Source organism: Cantharellus anzutake, assembly GCF_015039405.1.
Source record: "Cantharellus anzutake strain C23 chromosome Unknown EI90scaffold_28, whole genome shotgun sequence".
NCBI lineage: Eukaryota > Fungi > Basidiomycota > Agaricomycetes > Cantharellales > Hydnaceae > Cantharellus > Cantharellus anzutake.
Genome location: NW_024066978.1, coordinates 212,932 through 239,844, shown reverse-complemented (window position 1 = coordinate 239,844; position 26,913 = coordinate 212,932). Strand labels below are relative to the sequence as shown.

The following is a 26,913-nucleotide window of genomic DNA, read 5'->3' as shown; positions in this document are numbered from 1 at the left end:
TCCGGAGTATGGGGAGCACTGGGAGAATCAGGAGGAGATTGGCCGGTCCAGGAACAGCTCATTTCCTCCAGAGTTGGTCAGGTACTCCAGGGCACTCCCAGGAGGGCATGGAGCATTGCTTTGTGCACAAACATATCCAGTAAATACAATTTAATGCTTCAAAATGTATAGGGGTGAGAAGCTTCTGGGAGCTCCTGGAGCATTTGAAAAATGAAAAAAAGAGGGAAGACTCCCCATGAATACCTCCTACCACAAGACTAACACAACAAGACACTACTTAACATTTAGATCAAACACTATACTATACATCAAGGACACTGAGACTCACCAATACACAGTCAAAATTTATGGCCTGATATATGATTAATCTGGCAACTTAATCACTTTTGGACTTGCAGAATATGGAGGAGGGGGAAATGGGGGAGAATGAGGGGGGAAATGAGGGGGGAAATGAGGGGGAGAATGAGGGGGGAATATAGAGGGAAATGAGGAAAATTTGAAAAATAGGGACTTCTAAAAAGTTGAAAAAATAATTAGGGAAAAAATCAAAAAAAAAATAGGAACTGTAGTGCCTTTGAAGTGCTTTCAGGATATATAATTATTTGCGAAATTGAGGAAGAAATGATGGAGAAAAATGGAAAATACTTTCGGAGACCCAAGAAATAATGAGAACTGAATTGATGGGAAAGTCTGAAAATTGAATGGGAAAGTGAGGGGAAGCCTTGTAGCATTGTTATTTTCTGCTGTTCTAATTTTTCCTGATTGTTCTTGGTCTCACTCCCAGCTGCTCCTGGATACTCCTGGATACTCCTGGAAGCTCCTGGGAGGGTCCAGGAGCAGCTAATGGAAAATACTTTTGGGGACCCAAGAAATAATGAGAACTGAATTGATGGGAAAGTCTGAAAATTGAATAGGAAAGTGAGGGGAAGCCTTGTAGCATTGTTATTTTCTGCTGTTGTGATTTTTCCCGATTCTTCTTGGTCTCATTCCCAGCCGCTCCTTGTTAGACACTGGTCCAGGGTCGGCACCGAGGGTTGCCATTGCAGGCCGCTATAGGCCGCGATGGCCATGATGCCGCGAACAAGGCCCGGGGGTAGGGCATTTGGCCTCAGCAACTCTAAAGGGAGTGCTGTGCCCCCTAGCTGTCTCTTGGCCCTCATTTCAGACTCACTGGGGTTGCCTTGTTGGGGTCAGGACTTAGAGGTCGTGGTCAAATCAATATTAGAGCTAAGGTACTATAATGTAGTATACAGGATATATATATGAAGATAGAATGAATAGAAGCGGACCCGGGCCGAAGGCCGAAGGGTCCGGAAGCAAATAGGAACAAAGAGCGGGGTTGGCCGCACAGTGGCCGGCAATGACCGAAGGTCAAAACAAACAATAACAGATAAATAAAGGAAGGAGCATAGGGCCGCGATAGCGGCGATGGTATCGTAGTGGCACCGGACTCGGAGTTGGACCGGAGTCAGGCACGGGGATGATAGCGGCCCTGTAGGGGCCAAGTGGGTGGGGTAGAGGAGTCACGCTGGGCACGGTGCTGGAGGTGGACTCAGGGCGGGAAGGTTGGTGTGGCTGTGGGGGAGTCGGCCAGGTGCAGGGGAGCCTAGGGGCAAGCAGGGGAGTGAGCAGGGAGTCCTCAGGGAGGATAGGGCTGAGGTCGGGGCTCGTGCTCATGCTTGCATAGTGGTAACAGGCTCAGGCGGCATTGGGATGGGCAGGGAATGGGCCGGAATGCACGGCCGTGACACTCCTCAATACTCCTGGAAGCTCCTGAAAGCTCCTGGGAGGGTCCAGGAGCAGCTGGGAGTGAGACCAAGAACAATCAGGAAAAATCACAACAGCAGAAAATAACAATGCTACAAGGCTTCCCCTCACTTTCCTATTCAATTTTCAGACTTTCCCATCAATTCAGTTCTCATTACTTCTCGGGTCTCCGAAAGTATTTTCCATTTTTCTCCATCATTTCTTCCTCAATTTCGCAAATAATTATATGTCCTGAAAGCACTTTAAAGGCACTATAGTTCCTGAATTTTTTTGATTTTTTTCCCTAAATTTTTTTTTTCAACTTTTTAGAGACCAAAATTTTCCTCCCACTGCTCCTGGCACATTGCATACTCCTCACCACTCCCAGCCACTCCTGAACCCCCTCCCAGGAGAACACTATTGGCTCCAGGAGTGCCCAATCTGCTGTTTTGTCTCCCACATGCTCCAGCCACTCCTGATGCTCCGGAGCATAACGGACTTTTGCTGATGCATGCAAGCTGCTATCGGACTGAACAACTGAGCCCCCTGGTTGGCCAAACACATTCCTCACTCAGTGTATTGTCCACCATGTTCACATGGTCTTTTAGGGAAACCTAAAAGTTGGACATACTGGGAGTTGAACTCCAGCCCTCTGGATCGCGAACTTAATTGTGCACAGCCACACCATACACCCTTGTTAGGCTGGAGTGGTTATTTCAACATGTCCAACCACTCACTCTAAGGTCGTTTCTGAATCCTCGGGCTCAGGGAACAAGAGTCCGTCCAGCCCCTTATATATCTCTTTCATGAACATTTGTGATAAGCTGTCGTAAGGATTGTGGGGGGGAAAAAAAAGATATACATAAAATCTTTGCTACTTCCGAACAGGATCAACCTTTTTAGCTCGTGGCTGAGCCGAATTCAAGCTTTGAGCACTCAGTTGAGATTTCAACTGTACCTGCCGTTGGTACTCCAATTCTCGCTTCGCTAATTCCTCTCTAAATCTCCGCCTCATGAAATGAATGCTATCCATGAAGGATGGAGTTGGTTTGCGGTCCATCAGGCCACGGCGGCCGACGGGAGGAAGACCGTAACGAGTTCTCACTGATGGGATTCGAAAAATGAAGAATTGACCGACGATGAGGGCACCATTGGTGACGATGAAGAGTAGAATACTCTGTGATGGTAAAAGAAAAAATATCCGATGGTGATGATGATGATTGAAAAAGAGGTAAATGAAGCGAGGGTAAAAATATAATATTAGGAGGGAACGTACCGAAGGGAAGAACACCATGATTCCGGATGAGAGGATGGTCAACGCCTTGAACAAGTTCGTGATATGACCAGTCGTCTCCGTCTGGGCGCTATCCTGAGCATTAACCTGCACGCACGAATATTATAAAGAACTCAGATGGAGAGAAAGAAGGACAATGAACTCACATCCATCATTCCATATATGGAAACGGTGCTGACAAGAGGTAAAATATAAAACGGGTCCGGTACCGTTAAATTCGTAAACCAGAGTGCACCTCCAGTCTTGAAACTCTCAAGAGGAAGTTCGCCCATCGTTCTTATAGCCAGAAAGCAAGAAAGTGCAATGGGTAACTGTACGAACGGAGCAGCCAAACTTCTAAACGGACTGCAATCATTTTCAGCAAACAATTGCCTGGCCGCTAAAGAATGTTTATGCATCGCAAGTTTATCGTCCTTAACTTTTGCGTCTTGAAGCTTCTTCATGATGATCTCTAATTCAGGTTTGATTTTGGCGAGACGAACGTTGTTCACTTGTGAACGAATGAGGACGGGAGCTATGATGGCTCGTCCTAGGATGGAAAGGGTAACGATAGCAGCCCACCATGGAAGTCCGAGGTTAACGTGGAGTTGTTCTAATAATGCCTCAATTGCTCCTACGGGAGTCCAGTGAACGAGACCAAGGTTCGCTAGGTCACCAATGTGGTCGCCGGTGTAGAGAGCTGGTGGTAATACGACTTGATCAATAGGAGAAGCTGTTGCGATAGGATCGGCAGGGATGATTGTTTCAGTCATTCCATGATTCGAAGATGCCGCTGATGCTGCTTCTTGTGTGGTGGCCGGGATTATGGGCTCGGGCGTTAAGGATGAGGAAGGAGAGGATGCTGCTTCGGCAACAGCAGAAACACCTTCGGGAGCGGGGGAAGAGTGCGATGGGGTAATAGTAGTAGTAGGCATCTCAGTTGATGGTGGATGTGAGGCCATCGGTGGAGATGATGGGTTCGTATTGGCTCCCCACAATCCCCACCAGTTGAAACTCCGAACAGTCACATTGGGCGAGAAGGAACTGGGTGAAGATGCTTTCATTCCTGTCGTCCGAACCGCAGACACGCCGAGAAGGAGACCCCGGACCGGCTGTAGAAGTTGTCCTAACTCAGCAGATGCTTTGAGATTTACGAGCACTTGTGGAGGGTAAGTACCTTTGACGTCGAATGCCACCTTCTACTACCCCTACCCTCCTCAAAGAATAAATGTGAGGTCACAATGAGAAAGCAAACATCTCACGGACATATTCCCTATCCTAACCATACTCGGGGATGCTCTAAGGCATGACTTTAGACCACCGTAACATGCAAACTGCACGTTCATCACCCAGACAACTTTTGTCCGTGGGAGTTTTTTTTTGGTCTCTCAAAGTTCGGAAGTGGCTGTGCCACTCGATAAGGCCCCAGGCCGAATGGCCTCATGATCACAATGTTCCGCACACTTTTTTGGTTTTTCTCCAACCCTTGACGCTAGCACGTTAGACTGGTCGTGTTCCGCAATTTCTCGCTCACCATGGAATCGCCTAAACCGGTCCCAAGCGGATCACGGCATACATACCGAGGACATCGTCGAGAGTCTTATCACCCGATCGACAATGCAGAACTAGGTAAAAAAAAAAACCCTTTCGCGCAAACGAGTTTCACCTATCTCTGACAAGGGAACCCCCTCCCTCCCACACCTAGTTGAGCTACGCGCCAGACAAAGGACCTTTGACGGTGCATACGCTAGAACGTCGTTAGGCACGCTTGGGTATACTATTGTCTTTTTGAAACTTTTCGACCGAAGATTCTACCGAAGTAGGTTTTGTTTGTTTGTTAAAAGTGTCCGATCCGCTATGATGCTACCACTCTGACCGCCTGATCGAATTCCAATGCGTTCTTTCCAGTTGGTCTGCTTTATTGCATCCTTACTGCCTTGTTGGCTCTAACAACGGTTGTCCGGCGGAAGCACTCTCGACATGACTTCTCCGATAAATATAGAAGCATCGGAGGACGAGGGGATGGTGCCGGTGATGATGATCGTCTGACCCTGGAGGGGGAGGAGACCCGGTACCAGTGGACGGACGGCGGATATTTGGTAGACCTTTTGTGACTGCTGGACGGATCGTAATTATCATTAGCCTTCTTGTGGTGTCGATCCAAGTGACACTCTTAGCATTCATTTTCGAATTACCGCACCGCGATGCGTGAAACGTATGTATGCCTGGCTTTCAGTTTCTCTCTCTCTCAAGTGAAGGGCGCGTTTCATTTCGGGTTGTCGGCCGAATTCGAATGTTTTCGAATGAATTCACTGGGTTCTCGGGCCGTCGCGTCCACGGTTTTTTTCATTTCGTACCTGGTAACTTTTCGCTGCTGATTCCCTGCGAAAAGCGTCTACAATACACGTGTATCCGTCGATGGCATGTAAAATCGCCAAGCTGATCAACCCTTGCGTCCATTCTTTGCGGTTGTGGTCGACTCATGTGGTACAATATTTCGCTAAGCTCAAGTGCACCAGTTGTGTATAAGTATACCACCCGCCTGCCTATCGATTTACTCACTTAGTGCTGTATGGTCCTCCAACGCCGGTTCATCATCGGCCTTCGAGAGGTGGTGCTCCCATGACGTACCGGTTCCATGAATTTCACATCCGAAAACAATATTGTTCAATTTAGCGCTCAAACCTCCACCTTGCGAAAAAAAAAAATCTCGTAAATTGACCGAAAGGTGTTTCTCATCCATTTCGGCCACTTTTCATACAACCGTCGGGGGAGGGGACGTCGTCGACATCATGATCGTGAAAATTTTTCGGAGCGTTCGGATCGATTATAGTACACCAAATATTATGTACATGTACATGCAGTACGACGTATGTCCGGCGGCCGGTCCAGTATATAATGACCGTGAGCGTGCGTGCTAGCTCGACAACTGGGTTTGTTAACCGGACGGTATGCACAGACTAAAAGAATAATATGGCTCGTCATTAAAAATTAGAAGTTCGGTTACTTTAAGTCAAGTTCGTCATCGCACATTCCGCAGTGGGTAACTCAGTTACTTAGCCTACTGGGAGGAAGGTTGATCAGCAAATATACAAGTCGATCGGATCTTCAATTGCTACCGTGTGCGGGGGCCGTAAGTCGTGGTTACAGAATCAAAGTTATATATACGATTGTGCCCATCTAAAACTGAAAGAGAAATCGAAATTGCCCAGGGTATCCCAAAAGGAAAAAAAGAAAAAGAAAAATCAAAGGAAAAACAAGACCCGAATACAACACTCATCGGCCCCCACCTAAACCTAAACCTAAACCTAAACCCACACCCAGATCTCATCTTACACATATCGGATCTTCAAGGGAAGAAGGTGACGACACCAACGCACCATTAACTGACCGTCTCCCTCCCCACATATCGCCCATTCCCGTCAAAGCAAATTCAGACGAATAATGCGGCGGCGTCGTCGTCGTCGTCCAAAGTGCTGGAGGCATAGCAAACAATGACGCTATACTCTGCGACAACAGTGACGATATTCGAGGAGTTGGAGTTGGAAGTGCGCAATGAATACCTTCCCCTGCCGCCGAAATCTTCACCTGAATCGTCGGATCCCCACCACCACCGAGCTCTGAGACTGAGAAACGTTCATAAGAGACCCTATACTCGATTCTATCCTCCGCACACGCATGCCTTACAAATCCGATACTCCGAATCCTTCCATGCGCAGCAGTAGTATACTGCTGCTGTTGTTGTTGTTGTTGGATTCGATGAATGACATATGCTTCGGACTGGCCAACACGATTGATAGCTTCTGCGCGGGCCTGTATGGCCGTTAGAGTATGAGAGGGTGAAGTGGGCCGAACGAAAGGTGTACGAAGGATCGCGTAATCTTTGTGGTGATGAACGGAAGAAGGTAGGTAGAGATGTTCAAGGTTTGGAAGATACTTGATCACGTCAATTAGAGCCTGAAAATTCAAATGAACAACGCAGTGCTTTTTGCATATGCAGCTGGTTTGCTCACCTCGGGATCGATCGGCTCGGAGCTAGAGCAGAATAATACCTCGTTCCCGTGCCATCGTGTTTGTAAATCTAGGATTCTGAGATGCGGTAGGGTCTCTCCGAGCGCTTTTAACATTCCTACGCTCGACGATGCATTAAATTTCATATTCGTTTCATCCATCTCCATCCCCATCTCCGGGTGACCACCCCCGGCTCCGTTGAATGCTGAAGGGAAAGATGTACGCAATGAATCAGGTGTGTACACCAGTTCTCGTAACCCTGGTACCAAACGAGCCGCATTGACAAGTTCATCGTTGACTGAATGGGCAAATCCAGCTGTAAGGCGTAAATGAAGCACTTGTAGATTGGGTGCTAGTTGTAGTAGTGGCGTTATACCCTGGAAACCATCCAACTGAATGATTCTGAGGGAACGGAGCTTGAATGCCGTCTGAGAAGAAAGAGCGAGGCTAGACTGCATAGCACTATCCATCGAGATCCCTAGAGCTCTTCCAAGTGGGCACCGGGCCCATGCGGAATCTGATCCAGATGGTTTGGCGACGAGCATACGGAGGGCTCGAATTTCGGGAGTACGGGAAAGAATGCGAGAAAGGGATAGGAATGGGGAGAAACCGAAGGTGCAGTATTGCGATTGGGATGAGGACCAAATTTTGAAAGCATCGAGAAATGGCGAGTCGAGGAAGATATTCAACTCCCTGTTTAAGAAAGAGAGTTTCGTCAGAATACAATATTGTTTTCGGGTGCCTGAGCGTTTGCTTAAAGTCGAATACGTACTTGATGTACCCAACCAAGTGCGAAGGGAGGGATTGTAATGCGTATAATGCTCCTGCGGATAGGATGGGTACGTCTCGAAATAAGATGGGAACGCAAGCGACACGTATCCAACGTGAGGTCATGGAGAGTGCTATTAGGTCAGTGGAGTCGACGACGTATCCAGCGACGGAGTGGCGGGATGGAAGATAGCTAGCGATCTCGGCCAGTAACTCGGAGGGTAAAGTCATGATGGGGACGTCTTGATCGTTTGACGCAGTGGAGGAGGAGCGGTATGGAAGCGGCAATGTTGCATTTTCGGAAGGCTGGGGCGGGGAGAGAGGGTAGGGGAAGAGGGAGGGAATCACGAAAAGTCATGGTCATGGGTATATATGTATAACGGGTCAAGGGGAGAAGGGAAGAGAGTAGAGAGAGAAGAAAGTAGGCGCGTGAGTATACTGTAAACAGGTAAGACCCATTATGGAATCAGCCGAGTTCGGCGAATTGATTTCACGGAGCCATCCCCACGGGATTTTGAACAACAAACAGATACTTACTTAACCTCCTCCTGTGAGAGAAATCAAGTAATTATACAAGTAACTGATTGCGGATATCAGCGTGGGACTTGTTCTCAGGAACCTGAATCGGAATGTCAAAAGCGTCAGAAAATGTCAGAACGGAGCTTTCCCCCTGGCCTTCCGCGCAGAGTACGTACGTAACGTGTATGGGGTTTTGCATAGAGCGGACGACACCGATCAAAAAGAAAAGAAAAGAAAGAAAGAAAGAGAGGAGTGAGAAAAGAGACCTGTTCCAGGGTTTAGATCATATCAAAACCGCCCGGATAAATTACTTGGTTGGCAGAAGCACAAGAACCTGACTTCTTCTTTGTGAGTTACATATCAGAAGTTCGCGTGCATGGTTTCACGGACCTTGAAAGTTTCCAAGTGCAAACGATCAGTCATCAGTTAAAGCACGTTATTTCCCTGGATGGATGGATTGGCAGGGATGATGGATGTTATTTGAGAAAAGCAACCTTCTTTACGTGAAAATTCCCCCCCAAACTTTCTCGGAGCGGAGAGCACAGTTGGCGATTTTCGTGAAGCCGCCCCTGTTTTTGTTTTTCTCTTTGGGGGTGTGTTTTGGCAACACGAGTTGAACTTTTGGTCCAAATGTATTTGCTGCATCGCCACAACCACCAACCAATTATATTCCCGCAGTTTGTTCGAGGAACGTTTTTCATTTTAACATTTTTGCGCAAGGGAGCCCTCTCACCGCTGCGCGCGCGCAAAAGGAGAATACTTATGTATGGCTATGTCTACATACGAATGCGGGTATACACCAAACACGACATCGTTCCCGATGAACGCTCGTTACGAGACGCCTTCGTTCGTCTACTCGCCCAAGTCTACGGAACATCTCGTGCGATGACCCCCGTGGACATCCTTTTCCTCGGACGTCCAGAGTATTTGTATGGATGCGATCAAATACAGGCATTTGTCCGTGTTCATAAAGAGTGCGTCCCCAGACAGCTCTTTTCCAACTTTCTTCCTGCCAACGTTGCAACTTTTTTTTTATATATACTCACGCCTACAAACCCTTGATGATGGTGAAAAAAAAAACGCACGGGTATAAAATTGACAATAATGATAATCCAACCACCAAGTGATGCAGCCATCGTCATTGGTGCTTTGGCGGCGTACAGTAATGCTGCTAAACCATCCACTTCGAAGGAGGAGGGAGAGGAGGACTACTCATCGTCAGAGATAACGGGATTTTCATTTATCAAACGGTCCGCAGTTCTCGCGGAGCTTTCGACCGATTTGGACGCGTTTAAACAAACTCACAAGAGAAATCATCATTGATCAATGATGGCTTTTGGGTACAGCTGGACTGGTGTGTTGCGGACGAGTGTTCGAGTCCCCTTCTTTGCCCGTTCACCGTTAACTTCGAACACTCACCCCATCTCCGTGGAGGCGGGAAGTATCTGTTTTCATGGCGGCTCGACGATTACCGTCTAATCTTCTCGGATCCCGACGAATTCGCAATCTTCTGTGTGGGGGTACAAGTGACTTGGATGGCCTATTGGGCATCCCCATGGCGTGATGTATGCATGACTTGGATGTTCATCAACCGTTATTACTACCATTGCGATCCTATCCGGCTTGCAAGGGCTCCCCCGCGCGGACATCCTGTTTTTTTTTTCTTTCGAGATTTGGACGGAGAAACCCGAAAACGTCCCCCTCCGCTCCGAAGTACCTATATGCATTGTTGTGCATCACTACCCCATACTAGAGGATTTCTCCGATTCCCTCGTTGCACGCGTTGATCCACATCGGCGCCCGTTGAAAGCCAATAATACACCAATTCAATTTCCTCTTTTTTTCTATAAGTATATAAGTAGATACAAGTATGCATCATATCAGAGGCTAAGCCCAACAACATAACATTTTCAGCGCACTGATGCGCGCGCAAAAAACTAGTTGTTGCGCTTGGCAAGTTACCCCAGTGCGCTATTCAAGTTTCGTATGCAGGCTGTTAGATAGGTCCGCTTGTCTGTTTGATTGACTGAGCTCGGCCACGTTGCGCTCTAAATATATTGCCTCCCGATCAACCATATGCATGTCGCGATCTCCGAAACGTCGTCGCATCCAACCGCAATCACTACATAACATACTTCGTCATCTGTCCCGACAACGTCCCCTTAGGACCTTTCTCTATAGATCTCAAAGGTGTTGAAATTGTCGGGGGAACTCCTTGATGCGCAGCACAACCTGCTGCGCGACCATTATGATACCACCGGGCTTGTCTCGTACAAGGTAACCTTTTGTCCGCATAATGCTGTGCTCGTCCAAAGAAGCCCGATAATTTGACGAAAATGGGCAATGGAAGGCTTAGTGATTGTGACTCGTGAGTGGATCTTAACGTCGGCAGAGGCCGGCGATTGAGTTCAGGTGGTTGGGAGACTCACGAAATCTTAAGGCAATCAGAAAGTCGCTCAACCAAGGGTCGAATTCGATTTTACACATAGGGGTGTAAATACAGATCTCTACTCTTACTACCTACAAAGGTCTCAGCTTTTATATACGGTTCGGGGTCGCTTATGTAAGCTCAACGCTTACAGTGATAGAGCGACTGTTAGCATCACTATGAGGGATCCTGATGAAGAAGTAAACGACGTTTTTGGAAAAGCCTCGGGTAGGAGTCAGGTTCATGTGGTAGCCAAAGTACAGCGCAGTCAGTTGTGTCGCTTCGTTAGTTCGGCTTGGCTACTGGCATACCAGGGTAATCACTCGAATTCTTTGCTGTAGTCCTTCTCAATCAGGCATGCTTCTGGCTCCTTATTGAACTTCTCTTTGTTCCGTGCTCCCACCAACAGTCTTTCCTGTCTGAAAACCACCACTCTGCGGCCCCAACCATCTCTGCGGAAATGAGGCTCATTACTCGCTCTTCAACCCACGTACCCGACCTTGATGCATGTCGAAGTCGGATTCCAAGAATCTGAGACAGTGGACGTCACGAATGCTACCCCACTGAGGCATTGTTTTACAACCTAACGAAGATCCCAAACGTGCCGAAACGTACATGGGGGGTGAGGTTTCATGTGCGGGACGGATACTCTGGACTCCATATATTCGTGGAGAAACAGAGACAATCAGCCGTCGCTGGGGACGGTTTCCCCCGACCAATTTTGCTTTTTGGACCATTTGGGATAGGTTCGTGGGTTCGCGCCGGATCCTTGTGGCGCAAGTGCGACTAATCACGCTCCTCAAAGGCAAGACTGCCATCTATCTGATGTACTCTCTCGTGAATCCGCTCGCACAATGAAAGCCCACCGTGGTTTCCAAGTCGCGTTCGATGCGTTTGGCCTTTCTCGACTCTGGCATTTACGTGATTCCGGACAATTCCTTCCATCTTTGACTTAATCTCGAGGTCTCCGCAGCGGAAGGAAATGGTGAATCTTGGTAGCATCGTCGCCCAATCCACAAGAGATGTATGAATGGGTAGAGGAAAACAATGTGAACAAGTTCTACATGAACACATGGAGTTAGTAGGAGGTGTATGTATCTTGGTGAGTTGCCAGTTGAATAGATGGGGAGGCCCAGCAGCACTGATCTCTCCTAGTCATTATGCCACGGAGCAGAGGGTCGGAGACGACGCTTGGTGTATTGCATTTATAAAGTATGAAGGTTTGGCAAGGTATCTACTCAATCGTACGCAACAGGACCTAGATGACGACCTTGCCTGCATCGGGTAGAAATCAACCCGCTTCAAGATGCATGTGGTCATGTCATGAACCAATCGATCCCATGCATGTAGGTCTTTGTCATTAGCACAAGCTCATGGAAAAGAAGGGAATTCTTCCAGATCCTCAGACATGTCTATCTCTATATTGTCAACAATGTTAAAGATACTTTTCACATATGAGCACTCGAGGACGGCAGCAAAGAATTGCATTCGGAAACACATCAACTGGAGGTATTCTCCGGTATTTGCTTTTGAAAGAAATGCCATTACCGGTGTTGTTGTGTTTCAGTCTAGAATCTCTGCATGGCACTCTGTCGAAGTCAAATTCATCAATGAGCTTTGGCAATGGAAGCTTGTCGTCCCACTGGGAAACCATAAAGCATTTCAAAGAAAGTATGCATACCAAAGTGTCAGGGTATGTGGGCGTGAGCGCTAATGTTACTCCGATAACCTATGTAGTTAGTTATGATCGAGACAGGGGGGAGGGAACATCCCCAACTAGTGTCAGCTATATACATGAAGAGTGCGGTGGTTAGGTGATCAAACAATACTCGGATAGAATCACACGATCATAGATCGAATACTTATTCAATAATTGCCATGTACTGGCTCTCGGGGCTGGAAAAGGCATAAGAAAAAAAAAACATAGCAAATGTGTAGGAGGAACGTAGGCTGATCTTTGATGTGGGGTGCTCGCTGGGGGCAGTAGAATCGTGGAATTGGGCTGTGGCAATTCCCCGCTTCATTTCAAAATTCTTCGGAGAATCCCCACTCTCCACTGTACATATGTAGGTACACAACTACCATACAACTGGAGGATTCCAAGAGGATTCATCCCCATGAGCAAAGACGCAGATTAACGCGTGCAACGAAGGGGCCAGGTCAATGCGCCCGTAACACTCCACTTCGGACAATTCAACATATAATCCACTGCGAATAGCATTTTCAGCGCGGTGATGCGCGCGCAAGAAAGTAGCCGTGCACGTGGTAAATAAGTACTCCCGATTTCAGATGCATGGGCGCTATTCATTCGATTCCGAAGCTTCAGGTCCGCTATTGTTTGATTGCCTGGGAGGTCGGGGTTGGGCTTGATTACGACCTCTCGATTCCTGAAGCAACGCCTGGATGATCAGGCTCCCAGGAGTCTCCATTGGAATAGAATGATCCCCCGATAGAGGCTGGAACGTGTTTACGTACTCTTCCTGAGCGCGACTGCTTAGAACAGATACTGCTTCTTCGGGCGATGTCTCTCGTCATGCCTCCTTTCCACATCTGTGCGCCAGAATCAGCTGAGGAGCGCAATTTAGATATGGACGTGCCATTGCATGGGGTGCCGAGGCACCCTCGCTTATTGATGTCCCATCTCTCCCTCATAGACAGCGCGCTATGTGTGAGGATTTAAATACGTATGTCTTCTGCCCTGCTCGTGTACCCCCAAAAGTCTCCAACCCGATTATCATTAAGTAAACAGTGATCTGTCAATCAGTCGTCCCCCTCAGGATGGAACCACATTCTGATCGTCAGTGATGGCTCGTTTGAAGTCGCATTGATATTAAGCCTCATGTTTTAAAGGTCAAAGTATGACTCTGTCCCAAGAGAGTCTCGTAGCGTCGCAATCGAATTCTCCGGCCAACACACTTAGAGGAGCGCGTCACCATTCAGCTGATACACGACATCAAAATTCCGCACCTAAGCGGCGTCCCCCTGCCCTTCCTGGGATATATGAACGGCCATCGCAGGAGGTGAGAGAAGTTGAAGAAGCTACAGCTAGGACCTCTTCTGAACATGGAGCTGGCTGTGAGTTAACTCTTGTTTTCGTTCATGTTCATTCGAATGATGCTGCCTTCATCAAGACAAAGATCACAGCCTTCAGCGAGAGGGTTCTGCTGCATTCAAGGTGTTCGTAAGGTGAATATTCTCATATGATATTCAATTGGTGGTGATCATTATCGAATTGACGTACCATTCATCAGGAAAATGAACACGCTTGACGCAAATCTACAATCATTCACAAATGCTGTTGGTCAACTCGGTTCGTCCGTCGCCATATCATCCTCGGCAGATGAACTACGCGATTGTCTCCAGAGGCTCCTTCAATCTTTTCGTTCTAACGCGGCTCATCTCTTCGAGGGCGGAGAGAAGGAACTGGCTAGTATACCAAAATTTAGGCGTTTCGCTTCTCGCTACTATACACGCACTATACGCTCCGCCTTGGTTCAGGCGGACTCTCCAGCTACGATCCCGGAGCAAATGGCTTCGTTGGCCCATAACCTAACTACATTTGTCCGATGTCTGGATCAAATCCCGGAGTTCACTGACCAAGCTGTCAATGCTTCCACGGCGCTTTTTCACGATGACCTGATGTACTGGAGCTCATGTTTGAAGGACCATCGGGCTGGTGGTAGGTTAGGTTTGATGTCCGTTCCCAGCGATTCACTCAACAACATTGAATAGACCAGTTTAAACGATCATATATAAGGCAATATCTCAATGATCTCGCTACCGAGATAGGCGAGCACTGCGAAAGCATGTCGCATTCCCTCCAGGTATTCGTTGACATTGGTGAAGTGATCCACTTTCGAGAACAAGAATTTAACTGATGTGTAACAAACCGTTTTCAGGGATACCCACTATAAAATTCAGTCAAACACAAACAACTAAAACCCTTCAAAATCTTTCCACTGTGGCGGCCCTGTTCGCTGCGGTTGATGCCACAGCAATTCAATTCTCGTATCAGAGCTTCGGCACCAAGGCGCAAAATGCTGTGAATTTGTTATGGATTATGTCTCTGGTCTTCTCTCTAGCTAGTGCCATCAATAGCCAGCTGGCATATCACTGGCAGTAAGTGATTACTAGCTTGTTTGAGTGCAGCCTCGGTGAATGGATGGATGATTTAGCTCTGCAATTTACCGGTCCCCGCATGCATGCCTACCACTGTTGATCTCCGTATGGATCGTGCACTCGCCTCTCATGTTCCTCGTTGCTTCTGTTCTTGCTTTCTCCGCTGGATTGGTCTGTTTCACGTTCTCGAATTTCCACCATTACCCAGTGATTCCCATCGTCATCACAGTTTGCACGTCTATCTCCTCGTTTGCCCTTCTTTCAGTTGGATTGTGGTTCTTTGGAGAGCGGTGTACATTTAAACGAACCAACGGGAAAAAGGTAAGGCTAAATATTGTGGGCGGATCGCGGGGCTCTAATCCCCTTCTGCAGTGGCTCATTCAGGTAGTGCCGGTCGCAGTGGAAAACGTTAAGGGTTATTCCGGGTATCGAGCAGCTACCACATATTTCCGAAACTTGGGTGTACTATTGCGGCCCACCCTTGACTGTGCCAAGCGGCAGATCTCACGAGTTACTCAATCCATGGGCGTTCCCAGACCGGAAACTGTAATTTCTACCTTGAGTGCTAGAAGCGCAAGCCGCGGTGTGAGGGAAACTGAAGGCAGCCTGCCTTTGCATTCTAACGGGGTTGTCACTTCCTCGTTGAATGGAGACCCTCACACTCCACCGTCGCCTGATGACCCCCCCTCTCTTGGGGGAACCAGCCCTCACCAGCCAAGCCCACTAAGATCAGGCATGGAGAAGATCGCTGCAACGGCATTCGATTTCACGCATCGCTTGGTGTCCATAGGAGATGCATCCAGGTCTGGTTCATTGGGGACATCAGTAGGCTCCCCTCCTGGTTCACCGTCTCCGGCAGGCCAATTTGTTATAGGCCAGATCCCACATGCAACTACAGAAGCACACTCCGCTAACGTGCCGAGTGGAGATTCCGCCCAACTGATGGCCATTACATCATCTCTCAAAGGGATGTCCGTCACCCAGATAGCACGAGAACATACGGGATTCATAAGAGATTTAAGATTTAGCCCCAAGGGGGACTATCGTGAGTCATGGAGGCCTAGTTCTGCCATGAATTCAACAAGAGTGATTTTTACGCAGTTGCGACATGTGCATGGGGAGATCCCATTATTATTTGGAAAGTTGACCACAAGTTATCCGTCCATCGCAAAATCCCGCATTTCAGCGATATGGTTAGCCAAGTAACGTGGTCCCCTGACGGCAAATATCTTCTTTTATTTTCTCAAGACGGTGTCGAAGTCAGGATGGCGGATGTAAGTGATCAGCAAGCCTGCATAACTTTTATCAACTGTGTGCTATATCCCAGGGCGAGGGCTGGCGAGAGGTCACTACTTGCAAGGAACTGGGAGATTACCGGGCAGTCTGCTGGTTGCCAACATCCTGTGCGTTCATTTTAGCAAATCGGACAAGTTGGCGTACAATTGTTAAGTGAAGGTCTTAAATTCGATTGTTACTGCGATTGACATTGCATATAGCATGTTCACGATTGCGGTTGTCAGCACAGTCCGCAGTCCGAATGGAGCCTTGATCCTCTGCTTCTACACGACGTGGCGGTCACTTCTGATGGGCAAAGGCGAGTAGCGCATTCTACCTCCTGACGCTCCCGAATTATCATCGTCCTCCAGGCTTCTAGCGGTTGCGTCAGTGACTCAATCGCCGGACGGATTAAAACCATCAAACCCTGGGCATTTAGAAAAGCGAATTCTTGGTACGTTAGCGCTGATCATTCCCATCACACTCAAGTAACAATGTTTCTCTCAGTGCATAATCTAGAAACAGGGGATGCAGAAGTGTGAGCGTGAGATAAGTTCGGCGGTGAGAAATTCTCAAGCAAATTCTTGCAGACAAATACCCGTTCTTCATGACGCCCGTTACATCACGCTGTCGAGCGAGGGCTCGCTCGTGTTAGTCAGCTACGAGGACAAGGTGCGATGTGCTTGACGGGTTGTTCTTAACATATCGTTGTTCAAATGTGGATCCGAGCACAGGCATCACCACAGCTTTTCCGGCTGAAGATTACCGAACATCAAACGAGACTCGATCTATTGCATACCTACAGCTTGCCAACTGCGAGCTCGCTTCATTCAGTGAGATTTGTTCGTTCAGGCGAATTCTGTCATTTCAATTATCCCGGGCTGGGGGACATGGTCGTGTTATGCGCTGATAAAGGTGCTTACTCCCGAAAACTTTGAACGATCGAATGCTAACATTTATGGGATAGGTGGCCTGCTTTACTTCTGGGACCGCAAATCCGCTACCCTGCTGCACTCCATTAAGATTCATGATCCAGGAGCGGCTCGGACGAAGATAGCTTGGAGTCACGTTAACACGGACAGACTTATGTTTGCTACTGGTGGCCATGGAGGTACTTTGACGGTTTGGACAGCTGAATTTCGGGCCAACGAAGCGTCTGGGGGGGCCAAAACTGCGTAAGCTTGGGAGGAAGAGCGGTCGCGAATACTTATGGTGGTGCTTGATACCCGAATGTTCTCCCAATACCCAGGCTGAATTTTCAATATGGAGGCTCGAGGCCTTTGGTCCTTCATGACGTTGCTGTCATGGCAGATGAACAGAGACAGAGGCGGATTTCGATTCACGACATATGTAGAAGGGTGCTCAATCTAAAAAATGAATGGACAACTGTATTGATTACGTAGCAACCTCACTCTTGATTGTTGGCTTCAAGAAGGCTGCCCATGTCTAGGATGCTCACGCTCAAATTGCGTCAATGTGCACTTTTTGCGCATGCTTTCAATCAATGTGAGCGCTGTGCTTTAAGTAGTAGAGGTTGGGATCCTGCCTAAGTATGTACGCGCTCGCTGGACAGAATCGCTGATGCGCGCGCAATCATGCCCACGCTACTCACGATGCAGCCAGCTTGTATATTCGGCTTCCCAATTTTGATGGATTAGATTTGGTGCAGGCTGGTGGTCTCCTGTATTAGATTGTTGCGTATGGAGTTTCCACCTGTAGCGGAGCTGGCCGAATTTATTCGTCTACTTATTCATGGAATATATAAGGAGATAATTCACGGACTCTGGTATTTCAAATGACGCAATTTCGGAATGTATCATTAGCTAGCTTCTGAACGACTGCTTTACAGTCGGCACTCTATATGTAAACAAATTCTCCGTGATCGCAAGCAAGTAGAACTTGGTACGGATGTATTCGAAGACCGGGGGGTCCCGCTTCAGATCTCTCCGCGTGGCTGTCTTGGTGTGGCCGACGTATATCTCCTTCTCCTTGACTTCCTCGCGGGCTTTGTGGGGCCGGTTACTTCTGACTTAAAAGGAAAAGGACCCATGTCTTCCATGCACTTGTACATTGCTGAGGATGTTCGTTAACCTGATTATATAAGGTAACGACTTTTTGGTCTAAATCAATCCGCAGATTCACGTACCCATTGCAGTTTTAGAAAGTTATCTATGGCATCTTGCGACAGGCCTCCTATGCTGAGCCAATGACAAACTTCCCATTCCTGCCTACTCAAAAAGGGCGCGTGCGGCTGCCCTTCATCTGCATCTTTGGCCAGCTTGTCTGGCATCTCGACCTCATCTGGGAAGGTTTTTCCAGGGTCTATGCCCATGATTAAATTAGTACGGGGTTTCTCGCTGAGGGCAACCCAACATCTGTTGCGTCGGCTCCGAGTCCAGGGGGTCAGACTCATCCATTTCACCAAAGTGAGTTTGCTCAATGTCTTATCTGCCCTGCCGTTGCTACCGTCAGACCGAGGGTGGTGAGTTCTTGACCATGCTGAGCCTCAGGCTGTCGAGTGGCACGCTGTATTTTTTTGCTGACAGGAACCGCTCCGACGCAAGTGATTTGCCAGTCCACCACCCCTGCGTTTACACTTTTTAAAGCACCGCAGATAATCCTTTTGAACAAGCACAGAGATTGAAGACATTGCGTTGACAGCCGAGATTTGTACTGAATTGCAATATAAAATTTGGAGAATCAAATTTAGTCCAGCCTCGCGCGCTCCTCACCCAAAGGAAAGGACTGCAAGAACCTGCCGTGCGGCCTCCACAAGTCAGAGGTATGTCGGAGCAGCAGCACCGCCGTCAATGCCTGGGGGGCTCGACAGAGTTTATGAAATTGGCACTATGAATGAATCTCTGCCTTCTGGTTCTGCCCGGTATCTCGAATACCAAATGAACTATGTGAGAACAATATGTTGCATGCTCTCAAAGGCAGGGCTCCAGTCTCTATGACTTCGCAGCAATATGTAGAGCTACTCTACGATGCCAGGCCTCGATCAATTATATACGCTTTACGGCGGTGTCTGGAAAAGGGCGCTTGCTTCTTCCCCCGCTTCCTCTGACAGCGTGGTTTTTCAAAGTACTTACTCTATGTTGTCGAAGCCGAATAACTTCAATAAGAATTATATAGTCTTGGTTCGTGGCTAAACACGTGTCTGTCCAGATGACACAGGAACTCAGCATGCTTTCCCAAGATAGGCGAATGGCTACAAAAGCAATGACTCGCTTTGCAGTTACCTTCACAACCCCTCAATTTGCTTGCGATGTCGACTTCACAAACCAACATGGACGCAAGCATTGACCGTGAGTCCAAAGCCGTGAAGCCAGGAAATGCGTTGGCTGATCATCGCGCTGCGTTCATGCAGAAACGAGCGATACCATCGTTCACACTGGTCCTGTGTCTCCTACATCCCCTTCTGAACATCGGCTCAGGCCTGGTGTTTCGACTACTGCCCGCATTTCGACACCAACAAGAAACTCTCACTCTCAACCTACCACACCTAGGCGGCGCCCCAATCCCATTGTAGTCATGCACAAAAGGCAATTGAGTCTGCAACTTGAAGAAGGGATTGAAGAGTCCCCGGAAGTTCGTCAGGAAGACCTTGATGAGCAAGGCGCAGGATGTAGGCTCAAATCTCCAATGGCCAAAATTCCGTTCTCATATGGTGTTTCGATTATTAGACAATGACGAATGGATGAGAAAGGAGGGACTGGCGGTATTGGAAACTCTGGAATTGTAAGCGTGTTCGAGAATCGTGATTCTGACAAGTCCTCACTCCCAGGGTTCCATAGAAGAATGACGAAACTGGATAAAAAACTTCAAAACTTCACCAACGCCCTCGGTGCGATCGGTTCTTCAGCCGCGCTCCAACTAGCAGCGGACGATTTTCGTGACCTACTAACTCATTTGTCGCGCCTCTTTCGGAAGAATGCCTATAAGTTATTTGGGGATATCGATCAGGACCAAGCTCACGCTGCAGAGGATAGACGATCTCGGGCGTATGGACGAGGACAACGCCGGTTCAGTGTGTTGTCCGATGATCAGGAAACAGCTCACGCCCAGTTGGGTTTATTAGCAGACAATTTAGACATATTTCTCTCGTGCTTGAACGAGATTCCCAAGTTCACCGACCAAGCTGTCAACACTTCCGTCAAGCTCTTCCAAAGAGATTTGAGGTATTGGGGATCTTGCCTCAAAGTATATGAAAGTTAGCTGTCATCAAGAGGCGTTCTATCCGACCACTCACTTCCTTGCTTCTCACAGAGCAGTACCACGCTCCGTTTGTTCGATTATACCTTAACGATATCTCAGCAGAAATTGGGGAGCATCTGGACAGCGTCTCGGCGGCCATTACCGTTTTCATCGAGTTCGGTAAGTCCCCTGACCCAGCTGCAACGATGCAACTCAATGGGCTGAGCAGGTATCCCGACTATCAAATTTACCCAGCATCACACAACTGCAGCCCTTCATAATTTGTCCACGGTCGCCACCTTGTTTTCGAGTGTGACTGCTACAACAATTCAGTTTAGCTAGTACTGATACCTGGTTACTTTTCTGGGAAATCACTCGTCTTATGCCGCTTCTTCTCTAGTCAGAATTTTCAGACAAGGACTCAGGAAGCGGTCAACTTGTTATGGATCATCTCACTCGTATTTTCCCTCGCGAGTGCGATGAATAGCCAGCTTGCTTATCATTGGCGGTGAGCAAATTGCTGTTTGAAGTACTCTGGGGGCTGGTTCATCGGTTACACTCTTCATCCTGCTGAAATAGCTCTGCCGTCTACCGCTCGCCTCGTGCACGCCTCCCTTGGTGGGTCTCCATCTGGATAACCCATACGCCTCTGAGCTTCCTCATTGCGTCCGTCATTGCGTTCTCGGCTGGGCTCATATGTTTTACCTTCTCCAACTTCCACATATCTCCGTTTATCCCCGTCGTAATCACTATTTGCACATCAGTCTCGTCTTTTGCTCTTCTCACGGTCGGCTTCTGGTTTTTGGGGGAGCGCTATGCATATGGTAAGACTAACGGCAGAAAGGTTCGATCCCCATTTTTTAACGGTTGAGTAATGTGGTGATGTGTCGTTTTCTTCAGTGGCTCGACGATTTAATGAAGGATACTTTTACAAAAGGCAATCTGGCAGCTATGTGCCAACCATTCTTAGGCTTCCTTCTCTCGAGCATGCATCACTGTCTACAACCATTCCGGAAGGCGCTTGTTTTCTTATGGGGACTTTTGATCACCCTGTTCCGACGCCATAATTTGCCAAGAGACAGCCGACAGAACGAGATCATTATAACAGAGGTGCACTCTCCGATAGCTGATGCCCACCAACGGGATGTCGAGAAAGATGCCGTTGAGAGGACTCCCAGTCGTGCATCATCGAGCTTGAGAGCTCATCGATCCGATGACAAGACAGAACGTCATTCCCTGCCTACGACATCGCTTCAATATGAACGATCTTCTGATGAACCTGGTTTGTTCCCTCTCCTCAAACCGGTATTCGAAAAGTTCCATGACACACTACGTGGATTTGGGATTCACCCCAGGACGTCTGAGGAAGGGGGTCCTGTCTCCTCGCCACGCACCCCATTGCCCGTCTCGCCAGCACCAAGGCAGGACCCCTTTCGTGGCAGAGGCTCTCTCTCTGATTCGAGTGACCACTCGGTGGATGTTATAAATCTTCCCCCCGCAGAAACTAGTCCATCCAACTTGGGAGCTGTAATTCCTGCTTTGAAATCTCTGCGAGTCACGGGGAACCTGAGGATGCACACTGCCCTGGTCCGAGACATCCAGTTCAGCCCTAATGGCGAATACCGTATGTGAATCTCTGGCTCTTCCTCGTTCTGGCTCAGTTTCGGTTGTTACTAGTGGCTACTTGCGCATGGGACCAAACCGCTATCATCTGGAGAGTTGACTCCATTTTCACCGTCCACCAGAAGTTGGAATATGCGGGAGGGTCCCCTGGACAAGTCTTATGGTCTCCAGATGGCCAGTATCTCATCGTGAAGTCACCGTTTGGGGTGAAAGCCTGGTTACGCGAGGTCCGTATCTATCCATACATTGCGAATGTACTAGTGAATGACGCGAGCAGACTGGTGTTTGGCAGCGGACCATCCACTGGCCTCGGTTTATACATTCTGTGGCTTGGGTGGGAGGCTCTGACAAATTCATTGTAGTGGAACAGACAAAGTTCACGGTACTGGTGGGTGGTTCACGACCGGACATTGGACCTCAGACTGAGCACTGCACCCAGTCTGTCAAAGGCGAAGTGCAACGTACCTATGAAACATGCTTGGGGCCTTTGGTCCTTCACGACGTTGCTGTCACGATGGATGAATTAAGGTAGATATCAAATCAACGGCTATGATTTGGTCTGATCCATCAGTCAAGACTCTTGGGGGTTGCAACTCTGAGCCAAATGCCTGATGATCAGAAACTAAAGCCCTCAGATTCACATCATTTGGAGAAGCGCATTATTGGTAAAGGCATTCCTAGCACCTGCCAAGACACCTGGAGGCTGATCTCGTTCAGTGCTCAATCTGCAATCGGAAGAAATTGAGATGTAATTCAATTTCTTTATGGATGCTGGTAACACCTGCTGATCCTCCACTAGACACATTCCAATGCTTCACGACGTTCGCCATATTAAAGTATCTGGGCCACTAGTGTTGATCAGTTTTGAAGACAAAGTGAGTTAAAAGTGATGAGATCAACTGGCAACTCAACACATGCTTGGTACAGACATCTCCACAACTCTTCCGCCTCGGAAATATCGGTGGCATCGTTCATCTTGATCTCCTCCACACCTACAACCTCCCGTCCAAAGTTCGATTTGGACGGTCAGGTTATCTTGGTCAATTTGCTGGACATGATGTTGAGAATATGGTCGTACTCTCGACAGATATGAGTGAGGGCACTGGACAAACATAAATGGATCAAAAGGATGACAAGCATTTTCCCTCTAGGTGGGAAGGTCCATTTCTGGGATCGCCGGACAACCAAGTTGCTTCACTCTCTACATGTTCGTGAACAGGGGACAACTCCAGCGAGTGTAGCCTGGAACAATGCAAATGAGCACCGCATTATGCTTGCCACCGGGGGCGATGATGGTTCAGTACGGATTTGGACAGCATTGTGGAACACTGGTAAGCAAGCTGTTTCATCTCCCCAGCAGGGTTGACTGGCCAGGCACCTGCCATACACACCTATGCTGTCTCCGAAACTGGTTCTATTAGTAAATGGTCCATCACTGGAGTAAGCATATGCGGCTACTTGTTGAGGTTGGGTGTCGAAGATCCATGTGAGGTCCAAGCAGGACAACACAATCACTTCCTGTATTAGGGGTGCAGAGTGCCTCACCGAGAGATGCTTGCTTTCTATTTGTGATTTGTTATTGTGAATTGCCTTGTCCACCCTTCATGTGAGTCCTGGCCTGACAGTGAATGCCAGATTCTGCAGTGTGATCATCAATAAGGAGAGAGAGCAGTGAGTTTGCACTAATATGCATGAAATTAGATCTTTTATGTGACAAGTGAGGAAGCAATTCAGAGGAGACCCATTCAAAAGAAAGTAGCTTGAGCAGTGATGGAGAAAAACATGTTAGTTTTGCAGGATTGAGCAAGGGTATTGTGAGGTCTCAGGGGTTGCTCAGCACACCAGAACTGTAAGTGATACAAAGGTGTGTATTGTTAGATATGGCGGATTTGGACAACTCCGGAATGGAATCAGAGACTTAGCATGGAATGTTATGGATACGGAGTCTCCAACGACCATATCCGTCGCATGGTCAAAGACTTCCCCTCTCTATCGCTCCTCCCCTCTTTCTCCTTTCCGTCCTCTATCCCGCTACCCTATCCTCCTTACCCGTTCTACCCCTTTCCCCCCCCTCGTGCAAAGCTTTCCCCATTGGGGTTTTGGTGCTGGCCGAGGTTGTTTGTGTTTCGCGGGATTTCCCGCGACCTTACCATTTGTAGATAGTCACGCGTCATGTATGGAAACCGCCGAAGGCGGTTCCCGCTAACTAACAACTGCTCTACAACTGTCTCGTGTACCATCTTCTGTAACAACCCTCCCTGTGACTCAACTGAACCTGTGTGACTGTACAACTCTCACTATGTCTTATAAGTCGGGTTATATCGAGTCCTCTAACGGCCCTCACCGCGAGAACTCGAAGTCAAGAGTCGAAGACTCTCGACGTGTGTATCGTCCTATTGAACCTGTACCCTATGGGTCTTCATCACTCCGCTCTCCCCCAGTACTCAACATACGACGTCCCATCACGATCAGGGTGATCGTGAACACTATGAGGCCCACTTACCCTCGATGCCGGCACGTTCGCTACGCGAACGCCAAGTAGCCGCCCATCCACCGTCTGTTTCTTCCTTTGCCAGTCATCACATGTCCCCGCCAACGGTACGTTCCCTTTGGGAACGCCAAGTCACCGAAGGCCTTAATAGTCAGTCCTCATTGCACGCCTACGATATCAACCCGCTACCGGTACGTTCGCACTGCGAACGCCAAGTACCCGATGGCAACTACGCAAGGCTCTCACCCATCTCACCAGTCGCGACCTCGCACACGGTATGCTCCATTGAGGAGCGCCAAGTATCCGTGGCTGACCCTTCTGTCCTGATATCTCCGACTATCAATCATCAATCCCTTAATAGCTCACTACATCACCCATCGCGATCGATGGGAATTCGATCGCCCACTCCCAGGTCAGACTGGGACCACTCATCGATTACACTTCCAGTTATGGTACAAACTAGACATGACTCTCACCTTCCCACTATAAGAACGGATCGAGGAATGGGGAATTTCCCCCATCCCCGTAACATGGAAGGACCTTGGCCTCAGTGACTCATGTGGAGTGCTGTGCCATTGCTGGTTGTCCTGGGGGTCCCTAATTTCAGATCTAGCAGAGGGGAAGTCTCTTAGGGGTAATCAAGTCAATTTCGGACTGAGGTTATGCAGGGTCGGTGTCAGGGATGTGTCCGGGGTGGAGGGGGCCTGGATGTAACGCCCAGCAGAGGGACCCTCTTGGGGAGCATAGCGGGTGTGCATGCTGATGGGCCTGATCTGGGACTGTAGTCCTTGGCCACTTGACTGAAGTGGAAAAGTGAGAAGAAGGTTACTTCTTCAGTTCCCACTTCAGGTGCATTTATGTACATGCAGTTTGGGTCACATGATGGGTGCCATGTCACCCTCAGAGAGCCGCAGCCATCCGGGTGTCCCTGTGGGGGATGTTGAAATAACCACCTCAGCCTATCAGGGCATATGGTGTAATGGCTGTGCACACTGAGTTCGCGATCCAGAAGACTGGAGTTTGATTCCCAGTATGTCCAACTTTTAGGTTTCCCTAAAAGACCACGTGCAAATTCCAACAGGGGATCCCGAGGGTGTCCGCTGCAGGTGTGTGTGCTAGGCATAGTGGGAAGTTGTCTGGGGTGTCTGAGCTGGATGGGTTAACAGTACAATGATACAAAGGAAAGTGGTCTGTGTAAATAGAAAGAATAAACAGAGAGGGAGAATGAAACAAAGGAGAAAGAGGAAAGAGAGAAGAGGGAAGAAAGAGAAGGGGAAGAAGGAGGAGGGAGAAGGAGGAGGGAGAAGGATGGGTAATGGGGGAGTGGGTGAGGTGGGCCCGGGTGGGCCTGGGTGGAGCTGGGTCAGGTGGGTGTGCCCTGACAGTCGGTTGAGGTTCCAACCTTAGTTGTGACTCCTGCTATCCTCAAGCTGTCAGAATTTAGGCTCTTTATTTCAACAGGGGAGGAGAAGAGTGAAAACCTGTTTCACCCTTCCCCACAATTTATATACATTGTTTACATCGAGAAATAAAGAGTAATAAACAATGAATAAAGAAAGTGTGCACAGCACGCATTACCACACATCCTGTCATATCCGTGCATACCCGACCCCGACCCGACTTCCGGACCTCCCCCCTCTTCACCTCCGGAGTCATAACCTACCGCTGCCGTTCCGATACTCACCTTCGGTCTTGGCAACACACCCCTCCTCTTACCTCTCCGACCCTTCTCCGTCCGTTCCGATACTCACCTTCGGACCTGACTACTCTTCCTTACCTGTCCCCTCTCTCCTTCTTCCGTCACTCCTCCGCCACCCTTCCGCCAAGTTACGACCGTCCACCGCTGCTCCGTACTTCACACTCGGACACCGTTCGTACCTTACTCCGAGCCTCCGTCATAGTCCATACCTCGGACTTTGACTCCACCTCGGTCTTAGTCCATTGCATTGGAGACCTCATACTACGTAAACACCATTGCCAATATTCCTCGGACTTCCAACCCCGCCTCCGTAAGCTCCGCAACCCCCGAGCTTCGCGGACCGCCTCTGGCACTCTCGCCGTTTGTAATGTATTTCTCGCAATTCCCCCTCATCCCTATTTGGACTACTGCTTCTTTCTATTCTAGCCAGTTAGTCATCACCCCCACTTCCCCTCATCCTCCTGCCCCTCTGGGCCTCGCCCACTCTACCTCCTTTCGGACGTATCACAGGTCTTGCCCTATGACCTTCGGTACCGCTCCGCTCCCTCTACCCTTTGTTCCCGTTCGGACATCTTCGTTCCGATTCGGTCACCCTTTGTTCTCCTTGTGCTTTTGCCCCTTCCTTATATATATCGGCGCTTGTACATACTCTGGTTTCAGTACGAGTATGTACAAGCGCCGATATATATAAGGAAGGGGCAAAAGCACAAGGAGAACAAAGGGTGACCGAATCGGAACGAAGATGTCCGAACGGGAACAAAGGG

At 48.6% G+C, this 26,913-nt stretch overlaps 7 protein-coding genes and 1 non-coding gene across 8 annotated transcripts; 5 read left to right on the top strand and 3 right to left on the bottom strand.

Annotated features, from left to right (window-relative positions):
* Positions 1 to 2,620: 2,620 nt before the first annotated feature.
* On the bottom strand, positions 2,621 to 3,792 carry EI90DRAFT_2922873 (60Kd inner membrane protein-domain-containing protein; the record flags this gene model as incomplete). Its single annotated transcript, XM_039054807.1, has 3 exons — positions 2,621 to 2,923; positions 3,023 to 3,127; positions 3,187 to 3,792. 3 exons carry the CDS (start codon positions 3,790 to 3,792, stop codon positions 2,621 to 2,623), a joined length of 1,014 nt encoding a protein of 337 aa, XP_038915332.1.
* Positions 3,793 to 4,463: 671 nt separating this feature from the next.
* On the top strand, positions 4,464 to 5,465 carry EI90DRAFT_3060882 (uncharacterized protein). Its single transcript, XM_039060525.1, has 4 exons — positions 4,464 to 4,648; positions 4,725 to 4,838; positions 4,928 to 5,050; positions 5,077 to 5,465. Exons 1-4 carry the CDS (start codon positions 4,555 to 4,557, stop codon positions 5,229 to 5,231), a joined length of 486 nt encoding a protein of 161 aa, XP_038915331.1. The 5' UTR covers positions 4,464 to 4,554; the 3' UTR covers positions 5,232 to 5,465.
* A 721-nt stretch (positions 5,466 to 6,186) lies between these two features.
* Positions 6,187 to 8,230, bottom strand: EI90DRAFT_3060881 (uncharacterized protein). Its single transcript, XM_039060524.1, has 3 exons — positions 7,803 to 8,230; positions 7,033 to 7,723; positions 6,187 to 6,976 (listed from the first exon to the last, which is right to left on the bottom strand). Exons 1-3 carry the CDS (start codon positions 8,027 to 8,029, stop codon positions 6,347 to 6,349), a joined length of 1,548 nt encoding a protein of 515 aa, XP_038915330.1. The 5' UTR covers positions 8,030 to 8,230; the 3' UTR covers positions 6,187 to 6,346.
* Positions 8,231 to 8,492: 262 nt separating this feature from the next.
* On the top strand, positions 8,493 to 9,756 carry EI90DRAFT_1227219 (uncharacterized protein). The gene is made up of 4 exons (XM_039051579.1): positions 8,493 to 8,665; positions 8,724 to 9,291; positions 9,442 to 9,671; positions 9,752 to 9,756. Exons 2-3 carry the CDS (start codon positions 8,948 to 8,950, stop codon positions 9,638 to 9,640), a joined length of 543 nt encoding a protein of 180 aa, XP_038915329.1. The 5' UTR covers positions 8,493 to 8,665; positions 8,724 to 8,947; the 3' UTR covers positions 9,641 to 9,671; positions 9,752 to 9,756.
* A 4,244-nt stretch (positions 9,757 to 14,000) lies between these two features.
* Positions 14,001 to 17,318, top strand: EI90DRAFT_3124581 (uncharacterized protein; the record flags this gene model as incomplete). Its single annotated transcript, XM_039063732.1, has 13 exons — positions 14,001 to 14,424; positions 14,478 to 14,585; positions 14,645 to 14,864; positions 14,921 to 15,185; positions 15,237 to 15,909; positions 15,966 to 16,057; positions 16,113 to 16,138; positions 16,192 to 16,267; positions 16,467 to 16,593; positions 16,647 to 16,677; positions 16,730 to 16,811; positions 16,874 to 17,054; positions 17,107 to 17,318. 13 exons carry the CDS (start codon positions 14,001 to 14,003, stop codon positions 17,316 to 17,318), a joined length of 2,517 nt encoding a protein of 838 aa, XP_038915328.1.
* Positions 17,319 to 18,137: 819 nt separating this feature from the next.
* EI90DRAFT_3060857 (uncharacterized protein) lies at positions 18,138 to 18,788 on the bottom strand. Its single transcript, XM_039060523.1, has 2 exons — positions 18,295 to 18,788; positions 18,138 to 18,243 (listed from the first exon to the last, which is right to left on the bottom strand). The coding sequence occupies exons 1-2, from the start codon at positions 18,550 to 18,552 to the stop codon at positions 18,235 to 18,237; spliced, it is 267 nt and encodes an 88-aa protein (XP_038915327.1). The 5' UTR covers positions 18,553 to 18,788; the 3' UTR covers positions 18,138 to 18,234.
* Positions 18,789 to 19,407: 619 nt separating this feature from the next.
* EI90DRAFT_3124580 (uncharacterized protein) lies at positions 19,408 to 23,325 on the top strand (the record flags this gene model as incomplete). Its single annotated transcript, XM_039063731.1, has 16 exons — positions 19,408 to 19,447; positions 19,510 to 19,767; positions 19,826 to 19,880; positions 19,937 to 20,352; positions 20,409 to 20,516; positions 20,566 to 20,677; positions 20,737 to 20,844; positions 20,916 to 21,180; positions 21,237 to 21,960; positions 22,014 to 22,271; positions 22,322 to 22,487; positions 22,536 to 22,624; positions 22,677 to 22,707; positions 22,759 to 22,834; positions 22,887 to 23,052; positions 23,111 to 23,325. The coding sequence occupies 16 exons, from the start codon at positions 19,408 to 19,410 to the stop codon at positions 23,323 to 23,325; spliced, it is 3,087 nt and encodes a 1,028-aa protein (XP_038915326.1).
* Positions 23,326 to 25,415: 2,090 nt separating this feature from the next.
* EI90DRAFT_t136 lies at positions 25,416 to 25,489 on the top strand. Its single transcript has one exon. It is a non-coding gene; the product is annotated as a tRNA-Ala (tRNA).
* Positions 25,490 to 26,913: the final 1,424 nt, after the last annotated feature.

Bases quoted from the DNA above. Each gene is read 5' to 3' on its own strand.
- EI90DRAFT_3060882 (XM_039060525.1), top strand. From the start codon at position 4,555: ATGGAATCGCCTAAACCGGTCCCAAGCGGATCACGGCATACATACCGA. The intron at 4,649-4,724 runs GTAAAAAAAAAA...TCCCACACCTAG, and splicing joins GATCGACAATGCAGAACTAG to TTGAGCTACGCGCCAGACAA. The intron at 4,839-4,927 runs GTAGGTTTTGTT...CGTTCTTTCCAG, and splicing joins CGACCGAAGATTCTACCGAA to TTGGTCTGCTTTATTGCATC.
- EI90DRAFT_3060881 (XM_039060524.1), bottom strand. From the start codon at position 8,029: ATGACTTTACCCTCCGAGTTACTGGCCGAGATCGCTAGCTATCTTCCA. The intron at 7,724-7,802 runs GTACGTATTCGA...TTTCTTAAACAG, and splicing joins CACTTGGTTGGGTACATCAA to GGAGTTGAATATCTTCCTCG. The intron at 6,977-7,032 runs GTGAGCAAACCA...TTGAATTTTCAG, and splicing joins CCGAGCCGATCGATCCCGAG to GCTCTAATTGACGTGATCAA.
- EI90DRAFT_1227219 (XM_039051579.1), top strand. From the start codon at position 8,948: ATGTATTTGCTGCATCGCCACAACCACCAACCAATTATATTCCCGCAG. The intron at 9,292-9,441 runs GTGCGTCCCCAG...CCAACCACCAAG, and splicing joins TTTGTCCGTGTTCATAAAGA to TGATGCAGCCATCGTCATTG.
- EI90DRAFT_3060857 (XM_039060523.1), bottom strand. From the start codon at position 18,552: ATGAGTCTGACCCCCTGGACTCGGAGCCGACGCAACAGATGTTGGGTT.